Source organism: Lepisma saccharinum, chromosome 18, assembly GCF_977018435.1.
Source record: "Lepisma saccharinum chromosome 18, izLepSacc3.1, whole genome shotgun sequence".
Lineage (NCBI taxonomy): Eukaryota > Metazoa > Arthropoda > Insecta > Zygentoma > Lepismatidae > Lepisma > Lepisma saccharinum.
In genome coordinates, this window is record NC_139246.1 from 58,987,875 (window position 1) to 59,004,996 (window position 17,122).

At 37.8% G+C, this 17,122-nt stretch overlaps 1 protein-coding gene across 1 annotated transcript in view; it reads left to right on the forward strand.

Annotated features, from left to right (window-relative positions):
- GatA (glutamyl-tRNA(Gln) amidotransferase subunit A, mitochondrial) overlaps positions 1-17,122 on the forward strand; it is a 50,158-nt gene that overhangs the window by 8,305 nt on the left and 24,731 nt on the right. The window contains exons 3-4 of the mRNA XM_083139843.1: positions 6,607-6,802; positions 16,264-16,530. Of these exons, the coding sequence (XP_082995969.1) occupies positions 6,607-6,802; positions 16,264-16,530 (463 nt within the window). The remainder of the gene's footprint in view (positions 1-6,606; positions 6,803-16,263; positions 16,531-17,122) is intronic.

Here is a 17,122-nt window from a genome sequence, read left to right on the forward strand (position 1 = left end):
CTCATGTCCAGATATTATTAGAATAATTAAATCAAGAAGACTTAGGTGGTCAGGGCATGTGGCACGAATGGGAGAGGAAAGAGGAGTTTACAGGATTCTTGTTGGGAAACCAGATGGTAAGAGACCTGTAGGAAGGCCAAGACGAAGATGGAGGGACAACGTTGAGATGGACCTAAAGGAAATCGGTAGGATTGGAAAAGAGTATATAGATCTTGCTCAAGATAGGGACAGATGGAAGGCCTGTGTTGCTGCAGCCATGAACCTTCGGGTTTAAGAAGGCTAGAGAGTTAGTTAGTTAGATGAAGGGAATGTGTGTTTCCCAAAATGCCACAATTATACTAAAAATAAATGTCTGATGAAGGGATGACAGAAGGTGGAAGGAGGTGAACTGGTTGCAAGGAAGAAAGGAGACACAATGAAGTGTGAATTAAGTTGAAAACTTTACTGATTTGCATCTGCAATGCAAATGTAAGTGGTTGTTAAAAGTGACTTTTAAGCATGTGCTGTGAGAAAGCCACCAAACTGCAAAGGAATCCACACAATAGTTTGGAATAAGCTGATCATGGTATGTTCAGGATCCGGTTGAGAAGGTAGAACTGAACTGACAGGCGGCAGTCTCCACGGTTCAAGGGACATCACTGTTTGTAGTGTTGCCACGTACATCATTATTCCGTTGAATAAAAATCTATATAAATTCTCTTTCGTAATGTGAATTGACAATGATAATGGATTTTGAAAACAGGTGCAAAGAGCTTCAAAACAAAACCAATATTGTGTTTGTAGGACTACCTAATACTAAGAAAAAGTTGTTCGCAAAATTGATGATGATGGTTTTTTGACAAATTTTAGAAATCTGAAAATTGAGAATTATATTTACAAGCTATCTACCTGCGCCATACTAAAATTTCATCACAATCAGACCACCCGTTTTGGATTTATATAATTTTAAAGAGAGTGATCGTTTGCAATTTTTTGATTATGAAAAATAGGAGGAGGCATACTCGAAAAAAAATAATTAGTTAGCATACATTAATGCTGAATTGAATAAGCTAAATTTTGATGTAACCCGTTTTTATGTAAGTTACATGGGTTTTTGTAATTGAAGATGAGGCAATATTCTGCAAGTCTACTGGTTAACTTTTAATTGGAGTCCAAACTTGAGTATCTATAATTTTTAATCTGACAGTAGATTAATTTTTATTAATTATTCATTAATCGGGCTTTACTCAAAATCGAAGCTAAATACTGGCAGATGAAATAGTGAATCTAGAGATTAAAATTGCAGCAACATTATTATTCTCACCTGCAAATAAGGCATACATGTTTGTTGTTTTGTAACTGTCCTTAAGCAAAAAAGTGGCTTGTGTCCATGTTTAACAAAATATCCTTTCTATGGAAATTTATTTCAATGTATATGTGTGAACTTTGAAGTAAATAGTTCTTGCACGTAACCTAACCTAACCTATTTATTGTGAACATAATCATAGTATTCATTCAACAAGTAATTAGTAGTATTACACAATTGTTCGTTAAATAAATAAATATTCCTAGAGAACAAACATATTGTAGATTAGGCACACACAGGAGATGTACTATGTATAAATTTTCAGCGGAAAATGCAGGCTCGGCCAGGACTCGAACCTGGGTCTTCATTTTTTGCTGAAAATTTATACGTAACAAACATATTGTACATCAAATATTCTTACTTAAAAAATTATGATTACCTTAATAATTTCATTTGCAGTGTATATTTGGGTTTTGGTTTGTGATTGAAGTGATTATATGAGGCTCATTCCATTTCTAATATAGGGTTACTTTCTTTTCTACCAATCATGTGTCAGTTAATTTTTGCAAATACCAATGGTTGAAGGAAACTGCAAATGCTTGTGCTACAAGATGTTGTAACTTAAGTTAAATGTTTTCTATGATATCGGCTTGAAACTATTATTTTGTAAATTGAAGCAAATTGTGTGTAACTGTGCTTTAGTTTGTGAAGTTTTACTGGTACAATACTTTTAGGACTTCCCAGGAAAGGTATTGTTATTAACCTTTTGATTACCGAGCCCATTTTGCCATGTAAGCCCCCAGGACTAGACCAATTTTTAGCAAAATGCAGAGTTTCATTTAGATGACTGTAGATCGGAGGCTAATTGCCCTAGACAGACGAATCAAGTACCGTTATATGCGGAATGAAGCATAGTTTTGGACTACATACAATTTATGAACATTGAGTGTATACCGCGTGAGGCACCTAAAAGTACCACCTGAAATAGCGAAGAAACCAGAAACAGTAGCGATCTGAGGTTTGCAGGAAACAATAATATCAAATGGGGCTCGTAAATCGGAGGTATGGGGTGGGTCAAAAAATATCGACAAATGGGGCATCTGGAGCAAAGTCATATTTTTTTAAATGGAATGATATACAATAACATGCATAATATAAAAGAACACATGCAGAGAAACACAATGCCGTTGGTCTCATGCATCTACTGCACATAGGAACGAAGATATGGCCATGTGAAAATATGTAAACAAACTAACAAGTGGCCCACTTGACCGTCAGTACCACGGCATGTAAGACTTCTCAGGTGCCTGACAGAACTGCCTTTACACAGAGCAAGTTTTGATAGCAGGTCCACGAGATCGTGTTAGTTCATAGCAAGCAGCCGTAGTGGTAAGAGCGAAGATTATGGTGTTCACAAACATAGAAAAAGCGGACATGATCCTGATTTATGGGGAATGCCGAAAGAATGCCTCAGAAGCCTACCGTGTGTACGCAGAGAGATATCCGGACAGACGACAGCCATCTCGACGTCTGTTTGGTAAGTTATTTATTAAATTAAGAGACACCGGACGTATAACAACACGAGCACGTGTGCGGAACAAGCCAACTACAGGTGAGGCATGTGCAACAAATGTTCTCGCCGCTGTTGCTGTGAATCCGCACGTTAGCTCCCGTGAAATTGCCAGGGATGTTGGGATGAGTCAGCGAAGTGTATTGCGCATTCTGCACACACACAAGTTTCACCCATATCATATCTCCCTCCATCAGGAACTTCACGGGAATGATTTTGTGGACCGTGTTCGGTTTTGCACATGGATGTTACGACACAACACACCCGATTTGTCACGTATCCTCTTCACTGACGAGGCAACTTTTACCAATCATAGAAATGTCAACCTAAGGAACATGCACTATTGGTCGGTGACAAATCCACATTGGCTTCGCCAAGTGGAACGCCAGCGCCCATGGAGTGTGAACGTGTGATGTGGTATAGTGGGTGAACATCTCATTGGCCCTTTTTTTATACAAGGGACACTGAATGCTGACCGATACATACAGTTTTTACAACGTGAACTGCCTGTACTATTGGAGGACATACCACTTCAGACATGGAGGGAAATGTGGTACCAACATGACGGGTGCCCAGCTCACAGTGCAAGATGTGCTACAGCATGTGTGGAAAATACATTTCCAAATCGTTGGATTGGACGTGGAGGGCCTGTCAAATGGCCAGCTCGTTCCCCAGATTTGACACCGTTAGACTTTTTCCTGTGGGGAAAGCTGAAGGACATTGTCTACCGGGATGTGCCAACAACTCCAGATGATATGCAACACCACATTACTGCGGCCTGTAGGGACATTCCCTACGAGATGCTACATTCTGTGCAACGATCTTTGCGTGGGCGCCTCGTTGCCTGTATCGCAGCTGACGGCCACCACTTTGAACACACACTTTGACAGGTTTTCGCTTCTTACGCAGTGGTTCCTCGACATACTGTCATGGTCATTTTCATTATGCTGTAACACTGTCAAATACATGGTGCTGACGATGTCTACTGTATTTTTTCTTCCTTTAACACGTTCTGTCTTCATCTTGTCCAATGGCTTCCGACATCTCATACTTGTACATGCCGTGGTACTGACGGTCAAGTGGGCCACTTGTTAGTTTGTTTACATATTTTCACATGGCCATATCTTCGTTCCTATGTCCAGTAGATGCATGAGACCAACGGCGTTGTGTTTCTCTGCGTGTGCTCTTTTATATTATGCATGTTATTGTATATCGTTCCATTTAAAAAAATATGACTTTGCTCCAGATGCCCCATTTGTCGATATTTTTCGACCCACCCCATACCTCCGATTTATGAGCCCCATTTGATATTATTGTTTCCCGCAAGCCTCAGATCGCTACTGTTTCTGGTTTCTTCGCTATTTCAGGTGGTACTTTTAGGTGCCTCACGCGGTATATGGATGCAGGGGGATGGGAGGAACTGGAAAATTCCAAAATTTCTGGAAAAGACTTCCCCCCCCCCTGGACAACAAAGTACAGGACATTGTCAAAATACACATGGAAATGATCGAAGACATGTTTGGAACAAGAAAATAATTGCACTATTATTATATATATATAGTTATTTATATAAATCAACACTTATATATATGCAGTTAACAAAGAAGAGAAATACTATTCATTATACATACTCTGTAAATGGTCATTTGTTTCCTCAGGTATACGTAGTAAAATACCTTGGTGTTTTTATTGATTCTTCCTTGACGTTCAAACAGCCTATCTCACATGCTGTTAATAACTCATACAAATTACTAGGCTTTGTTATTAGAAATACTAAGAATTTCAGAAGTGTAAACTGTATAACAACCATATAGACTTGAATATGCTTCTATTATATGGTCACCAATCTACAAATCACATGAAAATATTGTGGAGAGAACACGCAAGAAATTTTTGAGGTATTTATATTATATAAAATATAATAAGCCAGCACAATATAATGTGTGATATCAAAATTTGCTGCATGAATTTAATTTTAAGAGCTTTTGTAATAGGCGGAATATTCTGTATCACTTATACTTACATAAAACTGTAAGTGGTATATTAGACAATAGTTATTTCCTGAGTCAACTACAATTCCATATGAGAAAAGTCATTTACGTGGGCGAAACTTACTGATTCCGAAAATTCCTAAAACTCAGAAATATAAAAGCAGCCCATTAAGTAGAATGTGTGATTTGTATAATACACTTTCAATGAATAACCTGACATTAGATTTATCATTGCCATTCAAACTATATAAAAAAAAATGATTGAATCAGAATTATGACAACAAATACACCGTAATCATTCTGGAATTACTAGTTTTCCCATTATTTTCCATTATATTCTACAATTATATATCTATACATATTTTATGTCTGTAATTATTGCACAAGTCTTTGTTCTTGTATGGTGAAGGACAAGAGAAAGGGCCAGATTGTTTAATTTCATTATTGATTACTTGTATTATCAGTTGATGTATGTTTATATATTTGCTAATTGTATTGTTTTCTTTGGGTTTTTTTTCTGCCGTCTGTAATTGAAGGTTTGCCTCTGTTGAGGGCAGTAAATAAATAAATAAATATGAGCAATAGAACACGATTTGTACCCCCCCAAATGATATGTCTGTGCACCACTGACTCAGTTTCAAAGAAAGCCGCCATTTTCCTGCCTTTTTATGGAAGAATAAGACGTGCAAGAGTCTTTACGGTGCAATATATGTTAATAATAATATAAATGAAGAAAATCGCAATTCCAGCGAATAATAGCAACATTATGACCTAAAAACAATGAACATGACAACGTATCTTTTAAAAGATATGTGATCCCCCAGGGTTTACAGGAACCTATCTTTTAAAAGGTAGGTGGTAAACAACCTCAGAACCTCAAGAACATCCTGGTCCACAATACTCTTTCACTCCACAACCAATACCCCTCTGCAAAATCTGTCCCATTGTCATCACTTACCCATCTCCAGATTCACACTGCCACAGGCTAATTTACCTCCCAAAAGGACCCTGTCCCTCCTGAAACCTCATGGTGAATGTCCTCGAGAGTTCTTGGGTTTGCTGGTGGCTAATGAGAGTTCTTGTTCATCCAGCAAGTAGTTGCAGATTCATAACCATTACTCCCTGTAGATCACTTACTTGCTTAATCTACTTTTCACTCCTCTTGAGGTATAGGGCCTTGATAAATGCATGATTCTGTTCTTTACCATCTATTTTATCACCATCCATTTTTTTCTCATTTCTCTCTGACTTTCTTGCCACCATATTCCTCCAGGTATTTCGGGGTCTTCCTTTTTGCTTTGAACCTGGTGAGTTCCAGTGTAAGTCTATTTTTGCTGTATCTCATCTCAATGCATGCCCTATATAGTTCAGTTTCTGTACCTGATTTCTTTCTGTACTTCTTTTTGATGACTTTGTTTTCATCAGTCCTGGTTAGGTATGGGTTTTGCCTCCTCCTTGTGGCCCTGAAAAAGAATGGCTTCTTGGCTCCTGACACTTGCAGCACTCACACTGGTGCGCACCTTGTGGGCAGAGATTGTTTACCCATTCTGTATATGCCCACTCTGTGTGTTGAACAAGGCTTGGGATTTGTTCTAGCTTGCTCTTAAGGGTTGTAATCTAAGGATTGCAGGTAAAGAATATTTGTTCCTTCATCCATCCATCCACCACTAATAAACTAGATACATGAAAAGTGATATAATATCAGTAATGTATAGAATTAAAGTGTGTAAACTTGCAGTAATATAACCTCATTATTTCAGGTAACCCTTTGAGTACTGTAGATGGCATTCCTGTTGTTTTTAAAGATAATTTTTGTACAAAAAATGTGAAGACAACATGTGGTTCCAATATGTTGAAGGACTTTGTTCCACCATATAATGCAACAGTTGTGGAAAAGTTGTTGCGGGCTGGAGCAGTAATGTTAGGAAAATCCAATTTGGATGAATTTGCAATGGGGTAAGTAGAATTGTTTGATTCTTGCACAACTTGTAATTTCCTTTTTTAATAAACAAGGTAAGTTCAGTAAATAATGTTAACCTTTAGTCGATATATATATATATATATATATATATACACATATACAGTGGAACCTCGATTCTACGTTTTCCAGGGGACCAAGCTGAAAAAAACTTCAAATGCGGGAAAATGTAAAATCTGGGAACGTAAAATCACAGTGCCACTGCTCCTTGGTCAGTAAACATGTTGTGGAAAGATGCGAGACATACACACACACATATATACAGGGTGTTACTAAAGTTCATTTCCAATGCTTAGGAAGTGATTCTACAAGTAAAAATAAACACAAAAGTTCATGTGATGAAATGCTGAAAACGGCACCCATTCGGAGTTATTGAAGTGGGAAAAAGTGTGAAAATTGTTTACAAGGAAATAGTGGCACAACGGCCAACCATATGACTGCGGCGAAGGGCATTCCACAAAGAAATGCTGCATGCTCTATTCAAAAAAGCACATGGCGGATGTGTGAAGTTGATGTGGAAGGGATTCCCCAAAGGAAGAGAATGGGTCTGTTGAAGTCATGGGGCTAGGGAAGGCTTTAGCGAGATGTGTTATCCACGGAAAGTTATATCTGGAGACCGACAACTAAGAAGAAAGCGAATATCCGTAGTGGACATCACCATCGCGTAGAAAAACAAAGATGGTGGTGGTGCTGTGCTAGGTTGCATATGTGTTGACATGTTCACTGTGTGCAGAGTGGAGATGCCGAGGGAACCAAATCACAGACGATGTTCAAATTGTATGCCATTAACTTTCAAGCAGAGATGACAATGCCAAATCATGGATTGTCTAGTGTGAGCAAACAACCCCGCGATGTCTGCTATCGTCGCTGCTGCAACATTAATGCATGCAACGAGATCCTCGGCTGACACGACAGGTGTTTTGTATACGAGGCGTTTCATCTCTCCCAATAGAAACAAGTCCAAGGGAGTAATGTCCGGCGATTTTGCTGGTGAAGGGCGTTCCACAAAGAAATGCGGCATGCTCTATTCAAAAAAACACATGGCAGATATGTGAAGTTGCGGTGTTAAATGCTGTCAGGGGTCGTCCTGACACCAGTACGCGTGCAATAGACAGTGCCCACAACACCTCCCATGTTAATGTGTGGAGCGTCCTATCCGAAGAGAGGATGTACCCTTTCAAACTCCAAAAGGTACAAGACCTATTACCTCAGGACTTTGACCCACGTATGGTGTCACCTCCTAAGCATTGGAAACTAACTATAGTAACACCCTGTATATCCCGGTACCACATGGCAGCAATTAATGTACCATTTCAGAAAACTACACATGATATGTCAGTTCTATATTTATTTATTTGCTTGCTTACTTAGTTACTTTGCGGCAAGTTTGAAAAGTGCATACTTGAAAAGTCCCCGTCCACAGAGTCTAACGTTACAAGGCTCCATCCACGAAAGGTCAAAAGTTGATTAAATTGTTTTTACTGTATGTTGTGTTAACTTTTTTTCTGTAAATGGTAGGTCAGATCTTCAATATATATGTACTTTTTTACGGTTCCACATTTAGTCACATGGAAGTCACGTCCGTTTGGAGGTTTGCACCAAAGAAAAAACTGGAGTCCATCCTCTGTTTCTTTACAAGTAAAAGTGTGAATCCCATTGACATCTAAGGGGGCTGGAGGCTCCCCACCAAAAAAAAAAAAAATCCTAGAAATATCTAATTTAAATAGTGTATAGTGTTAATTAATTTGACATCCTTAGCCAGATTAAACATTACACCGAAAAAAGTTTCGTGTATAATAGAGGAACCAGGTTATATTTTTATATTCTACCATTTAATCCAAAGAAGAAATAGATCCACAGCTCTCAAATTCATGATGAAAGTTGTGCAAATTACTCACAAATTTAATATAAATATATTAATAACTTACGTTTTGCGAGTATCTAGGTAACTCCTGCAACGTTTCAGGATGCAACTGCTCCCTTCCTCAGGCTGCTCACGTTTAGGTTATGTATAAATCATAACCACGTCGACCTCTCCATAGGTATAGGTATTAATCGCAGTGATTTGGATGTCATGTATCTTGTTAATTTTTGATCCAGTGTGATCACAATTATTTACTACATAAATTACCTAATTGATTTAATGTCACTGAAAACAAGTTAAAATTAATAGAAAACTACATGCTGTAACATCACAAATTAATTGAAACAGGCAACAACACATTATACTTCCTGGAAATTATTCTATCTTGCTTCCTGTTATTTCCGGTGTACACGTGGGAGTGTTCTTGGTCCTCGATTATTTGTCTTTCTTCTGGATGATCTTACAAACCTCTTCAATTCCTCCATCTTAAACACAATTCACTAATGATTGTAAGATTATAAGAGAAACGAAGAAATCATGAAACACATACTTTCTCCAAAATGACATCAGTAGATTACCTGAATGGTACATAAACCCTTCTACATACTCTAACATCACAAGTTTCTTTTAAACAAAGCAAATTTAAGGCAATTATACACCTAATCACCTGCTTCTAATGAAAAGAACCGAGCACCAAGATCTTGGTATCTTTATCAGCTCAAAAATCACATCTCACCACCACAATAAAGGTAATGTATATCCTAGGCTTATTGTACACATTCACCAAAATCACTAACCCAACAACACTTTCCATGTACTTCAAAATATTTGTGTCTCCCCATCATTCCAGAATATTGTTCACACATCTTGAACCTGGTGGTCCATTCTCATATCTCTAATATTGATAGTGTTTGCAACATTTTCCTCGCCATTGTTTGATATAGAATATCAGCCTTGAGACACCTAACAAAAGCGATCTGCTTGAAAATTTACACATCGGAACCCCAAAATCTTGTAGAACATTCGAGATTGAAATTACTATTCAAGATTATTAATGGAAAGGTAAGATGTATTATCCCACTCCATGAACTTTCCCGAGGAGTGCCTCAACGTAAAACATGGGACAAGGAAACTTTCCACACTGCAACTCCATGTCAAACCAAATAGCGTAAGCTCTTATTAGTCTTTTGTCACCAACCTACAAAAAGTGCATAAGTAATGCTATTGTGTTAGGGTGGATCAAATGAAAACGGAACAGTGAATGTATTGGGTTATATTTATGTATGTGTGTGGTTGACAACCCTGTGTAGAGGTAGAGCAGGAGGTAAGCAAGGAAACCCCTACTGCATAATGGACTTGCCCTAGATAGTGAGCATGTGATATGAATAGGCGGTCGGGCAGCAGTATCATCCGAGAAGGCAAGCAGGTAGGCAGTCAGTCAGTGCTTCACGTGTGGCAGCGGAATGTTTGCCAGCAAAGAAGAGCAATGTGGTGTTATTAATTTTATAGTTGCAGAAAGAGTTGGAGTTCGTGAAGTGCAGCGGTGAATGAAGGCAGTCTATGGAGAATATGCTCTTGTCATTGACTCATGTGCAGGACTGGCACAAGCCTTTTTGTAAAGGATGATGAGCAACCTGGTCAAGCTCATGTTTTCATCACAAAAACTGGTGGAACAAGTCGACCGGATAATCTGCGCAAACAGACGAGTCGGCATGAGGGACATTAGCATGGATGCAGGAGTGAGTTTTGGTTCAGTACTTTCCGTCATTACAGACAGACTGCAGTACCGGAAAGTGGGTGCACAGTGGGTGCCACATCATCTCACAGATGATCAGTATGGGATTGTCTATGCAGCATCTTATGAGATATCGTGTCGAGAACAATTTCCTGGAATGGGTTGTGACAGGTGATGAATCTTGGTGCCACCACTTTCAACCCGAAAGCAAACGACAAAGCCAACAGTGAAGACATCCGAGCTCTCCACTGCCGAAGAAGTTCAAGATGGTGCAGAGTAGTGGCAAAGCGATGCTGACATGTTTTTTCAATCATGAAGGACCCCTTCTCCTCGAGTTCCTGGACCATGGTCAAACGATCAACGCTGCTTGTTACTGCAGTACCCTCCACCGTTTGCACCAGCAATCAAGTACAAATGGCCCGGCCTGTTGTTCTTTGGAGTGGTTTTGCTGCACGACAACGTGCTGCCACATACGTCAGCTGTTACAAAGAACACGTTGGCGACATTTGGGTGGACAGTGTGTTGGAACACCCACTGTATAGCCCTGATCTATCACCATGCAACGCCATGGTCTGTTGAGAAAGGCACTGATGGCTCGGCGCTTCTACTCTGACAATGTTCACAACTGGTTCCGATCTCAGCCTAAGGAGTTCTACGAGCAGGGTATTCACCGCTTGGAGAAACCGTGAGACAAGTGCATGTGTGACTTTGGAGATTACATTTCAATAAACCTTGTTGATATCATTCTCTGGCCCCTGTTCAATTTTTATTTGTCACCCTCATAAAACTTAACTCTGTTTAATCTTGATATTTTTTTTTTTTATTTTGTGTTCTTAAAGGTTCGCATGATCACTTTATGTAGATGCAAAATAATCTAACACAATTATTTTTTAGTGGTTTTTATTTTATTTTATCTTCGATGTTTCATCCTGGTTTCCCAGAACTTTTTCAAGCTACACCAAGATATACATACAACAACACAACCTCACATGGCTAGTCACTCTACACTTCCTTAGCAGTGTTTTGTCATTACCTAGAAGAGTAGAGTGACTGACCATGTGAGGTTGTGTTGTTGTATGTATATCTTGGTGTAGCTTGAAAAAGTTCTGGGAACCAGAACGAAACGTTACAGATAAAATATAAACCACTAAAAATAACTGTTAGATTTTTTTGCATCTGTTTTATTTTTTTAACACTATTTAGTCTACTGTTTTAGTATATTTTCTTTCCAGTTTAAAATGTCTACTGCTGTACTCGAAATTTTCATAAATAAATATATATTGATTTCAGTAATTTGTTGTCACCATGTTCCCAAATGGACAGTGACAGTGGCTCCTGAAAGAAATACAAATGTTGATAAATAATTTTGCAGATAATATATATTAATTTGTTATTTCATTTTTCGTTTTCTGCAAAATAAAAGTCTTATGTAAGGTTTTTGTGTAGTTTACATTTTTGTTATACTTACTAAGCATAAGATTATACAGTAGAGGCTTTTGATTGTGTGTTTTCAAGGGAACAAGTTGAAAAAAAATAAACTAACTAATTAACACTAGCCTCCTTAAACCTGAAGGTTTATGGCTGCAGCAACACAAGCCTTCCATCTGTCCCTATTCTGGGCAAGATCAATCCAATCTTGGCCTTCCTACAGGTCTCTTACCATCAGGTTTTCCAACAAAAATCCTGTGAACTCTTCTTTCCTCTCCTATTCGTGCCACATGGCCTGCCCACCTAAGTCTTCTTGATTTATTTTTTCTAATAATATCTGGGCATGAATACAAATTATGCAGTTCTTAGTTATGTAACCTTCTCCACTCACCTGTCTCCTCATCTCATTTAGGTCCAAATATTTTTCTAAGGATTTTATTTTCGAGTACTTATAATTTTGTGTTCCTCTTTGCTAACTTCCAAACCTATCGTTCTAGCTGCTATTAAAAATATTTTAGCATTATTCTTAATTCCAGAAAATTTAAAAGCTCAGAATATTATATGTAATCCATCAATTTGTTGGAGCCATGAAAATTGAATGTATAATGCAGCAGAATGGAATCAGAATTCTCCTGTAGAACATTTCTTGCAAGGAGACATATATGTGAGGGTTATCAGGGAGTAAGTTCCAATGGACTATTAAGGAGAAACAATAATATATTTAGAAATTTTGTGAAAAATGAATGCCTGACCAGGAGTAGTAGCGTACTGTGCCATTGCACTAACATCTGAGGTACCAAATCATCCCTCGTTTCACCTGATTTTTTGCTGTTGCTGTTTTATCTGCATAGAATTGTCTCTGTTGGATACCTCAGTTGGATCTGTTGCCTTTGGAACACTTGAAACAGAGACCTGGATTAGAATCATGGTCGAACTTGCATTTTTTTGTTGAAATTTCTACATAGTACGTTTGTGTAGCATAGAGGAATTTCTCTAGTGAGTGTTTCCAGTAAGATATATTTATAAGGAGTTTGAAGTTACAGCCAGAGTAAGACAGGGCAATATACTATCACCTTACTTATTTATAATTTTAATGGAGGATGTGCTAAAAGAAATAAATAAAAACGAAAATTAGGGAGTTCCAAGTAGGATATTGGAGAATGAAAGCAGTAAATATTTCAGAGCTGCTGTATGCAGATGATATAGTTCTCTTTGCTAACTCACAAGCAAACTTACAAAGAAACTTGAATATTATAAATAATAGCCAAAGAAGATAATCATGCATAATAGAGTTTGAAAACGAAGAACTGGAACAAGTTAAGAGTTTGAAATATATTGGAATTACCATCAACAGCAATGGAGTTTGAGTTGCTGTTATAAGTCAACTTTATGCACAGTAAGGCTAATCAGGACTGGACCTACAGTTTAAAGTGGGATCCGAACCACTTGTGCCTCCACTTATAACTTGCTTGATTTCTCTTTGTTGCATGCATTTTCTTAATAAAATGTAAGACATGTCTGGGTAAAAGTGGACATCTAGTGACCCTACCTGAGATGCACACTACATGGTACTTTGTAAGCACCTTTGACAACCACCTTGCACACAATTTCCAAAACTGAAGTTCATTAAAAATAAATTTGTGAAGAAGTCACCACAAAATTTGTGGGAAATGCAGGGAAAGTGATGTAATGGTGGATATCTGTTCTCTCTAATCATCTCTACAACTTCAGGCACCACAGATGGTTGACTCATCATGCACACTTGCATGTCCTTCAGTGAAGAATCATCCATACCATTCAATCACTCATAGCATATTTATTGAAATTTCCAGTACAGCAGAATCCATTTTAAACCAGAAAGAAACAACAGTAAAACAGTACACTTGTGTTTAAAAACCACATACAAAATAAAATAAAATAAAATAAACAAGCCAAAATTGTACCAAGGTAAAGAGATTATTTTCACAATGCATTACTTATGTACCTTTTTTTCTAAGTTCATGATATAAGACAAATATGAAGTGAATATATCTACTTGGTTTGAGATGATGTTGAATTGGTTCGGTACCCCATGGAATAATGAACGTTGTATGAGTAAGAGTCTGGGAGTTGCAGTGTGGAAAGTTTCCATGCTCCGTGTTTTATGTCTGGGCACTCTGAGGGAGAGTTTGTGGAGTGGGATGCTACATCTTAGGTTTCCATTTATGATCTTCTGTAGTAATTTCATATCTGTAACCTATCTATGTGATTCTGGAGTATTTATGCTTAAGTTTGCAAGCAGATCTCTCTTAGGTAGCTGTCTCAGGGCCAGCACTCTATATCGAACAATGGATAGGAAAAAACTGAGAACACTGTCGATCTTGGAGGTATGAGAAGGGCAGCCATGTCCCAGATGGGTGAACAGTAATCTAGAATGGGGGACACAAATGTTTTGAAGTAAATGGAAAGTGCTTTCGGGTTATTGATTTCGGTGAATCTGTAAAGTAGGCCTAGCATACGCATTGCCCTTTTTGTGAGGCTTGATATGATTATCGAAAGTTAGTTTTGAATCTATGAGGATACCTAGATCTCGGTGTTGTGCTTCTTTTGTTACAGGGATGTCGATGAGTGTATAATTACCTTCATGAATGCTTTGCTTGAATGAAATTGTTATGGAAGAGCATTTTGAAGGGTTTATGGACAGTTTCCATTCAGAGAATCTGTGTATGTCATTTTGGAGAAGTTGCATGTCTGATGACTTTTATTTCTCTAATAATCTTGCAATCATCGGCAAACATTAGAAATGTGCTTAAAGAGGTCTGTAAGATCATCCAGATATAATACAAATGATAGAGTACCAAGAATGCTTCCTTGCAGCACACCAGATAAAGCAGGAAGCCAGTTAGAATGAATTCCAGGAAGGATAACCTGTTGTTGTTGTTCACTATTTTTAACATGTTTCCATTTCCAGTAATGTTAAATCTGTTGGCTAATTTATGCAGTAGATAATGGTGATCCACTGAATCAAAAGCTTTGGACAGATCAAAGTACACAACATCCAACTGATTATTATTAGTAATGGCATTTATGGCATAGGATTGCATAGAAGATAGATTGGTAAGGCATGAAGAATTTTGAAGAAAACCATGTTGTGCTGGGTTAAAGTAAGGGGATGTGAATTTCAGAAGTCTATTTTTTAGACTTTTTTTCACAGACAATAGCAAGTGTGGACAGGAGAGAAATTGGCCTGTAACATGTAGTATGGTTCACATTGGCAGATTTAAAAATAGGAATGATATTTGCTTTCTTCCATTGAGTGGGGAAGCAGCCTTCAGAGAAACACCTATTCTACATCCTTCTTCATGCCAGAGAATCAACAAACTCAGCATGCATGCACCTCATCCTGACTGCAATGTTGCAGTCAGCAATATCTGCAAATGGAACTTATTTTGTCTCTCTCCCTGGTATCGTATGTTGTGGTTATATTCTTACGAACTTCTTTACAGTTTGTTTTTAATCTAATCTTTTTGTTTTGTTTATGTCAGCCACTCCAAACAAATGCTGGGAATAGAGGCCATGTAATCGTCAACCCCCTTGTCAGCATGGTTCAAATAAGTGATATTAATTAAATTACCCTCCCCTCCATATAATTTTTAATAATAACTTATTTGTCATGCCAATATAAATATAATATAATAAGTTGAATTCAAACATGGTAATGCAGCAATTTCTGAACATTGATTGTTTACCATTGCTTGTAAAATTGTAACCGTTTACTACTTAATTGTTTAATCATTTTGTTTTACAAGCATCTCTTAGAACTCGCATTATTTTTCATTTGTTCACAGCTCTTGAGAAAGATCCATGTGAATTGCATCTAAACTTCAATTGAATTAAAAGTGAAGCATGAAAAAATTTAAAGTGAAACAAAATTGTTTATAATAGATGTGTACAAGCAATGTACTGTATATTATTTAGTTTACACAATATTTAAACCATATGAACCATTCACTATCAGGTAATTAAAGAGAGACCTTTAATCATAGAAGTATATATTTTTTTTTATTCCATGTGGTTATCCTGTCAATTATTTCACAAAGAAAAACTGTTATGAATATACCCCCTAAACAAGTACTCACATTATCTGCAATTCACGTCAGCCTCGTGAATAATGTTATTGTTTTAAGTTCACTTTATGTGACCATGCAGTCTAATTTGGACTTGATCCTGCAGTTTAAAGAAAGATCCAAACCACTACGCAGCAGGGATTGAACCCAGGACCAGGTGATTACAAGGTAACAGCATTAACACAACACCTTCTGGTCTCTTGGATAATTGTAAGTACTTGTTAAAGGCATATTAATACATGAAGCTATTATTTGAAATTGTTTCAGCAATGTAACTTTGTCCTGTTTCAAATTCTGTCTTATCAGATCGGGAACCATTGATTCCATTCATGGTCCTACAAGGAATGTGTGGAGATCAGGGCTGAAATACATTCTGCGGAGACAGCAGGACACTATAGTGCATTTTGAAGAGAAGAAGGTCAAATTAAAAGAAGCAGTAGGGTCGCATAGAAAATTGCATCAAGATGCTCATGTTGACACCACCCTTACGTCAGGTCTTCCTGATGATTGGTTTATAGTGGGAGGTAGTTCTGGTGGAAGTGCAGTAGCAGTTGCTAGCGGTGCTGCCTTTGCGTAAGTACAATACAATACTGACAGGTAAAGTAAATTATCTTTTATTATTAAAATTCTTTTGTGGGTCTCTTCATGTCTGATGCCATGTTGGAGACCCGGGTTTCATTCCCCGGGGTGTGATCTAAGGTCGAAATTTATTTGGCCTTGTCCCCACATATAGCGGCTCTTCGGTTCACCCAGCTTGAAATCAATGGGTACCTGGGGGCAACCATGGGGGGTAAAGGTGGTTGGAGGATGATACTGACACATCACCTCCAAAATGGCTGGGATGGAGAATGTGTGCATCCCTTAAGTGTGCCTTCATGGCACAGTGCTATATGCATGGGAAACTTTACCTTACCTTGTGGGTCACTCCAGAATATACTTTGATGTTTCCCTTATGTAGTTACACAAATTTACATAAGCAATGTAAAAACTCCCAGCTTTATTTTTTCATGGCATTTTTACTCATTGCAGCCACTTACAAACTGGGCAGTTTAAACAATTCTAAATAGGTTTAACTCTAGAAATATATTTTGCATTTGATCTTCTCCACAGGAACTCTTAGGAGTAAGGCTCAGAAGTTTATGGCATAACATTCTTTAAAAAGGGG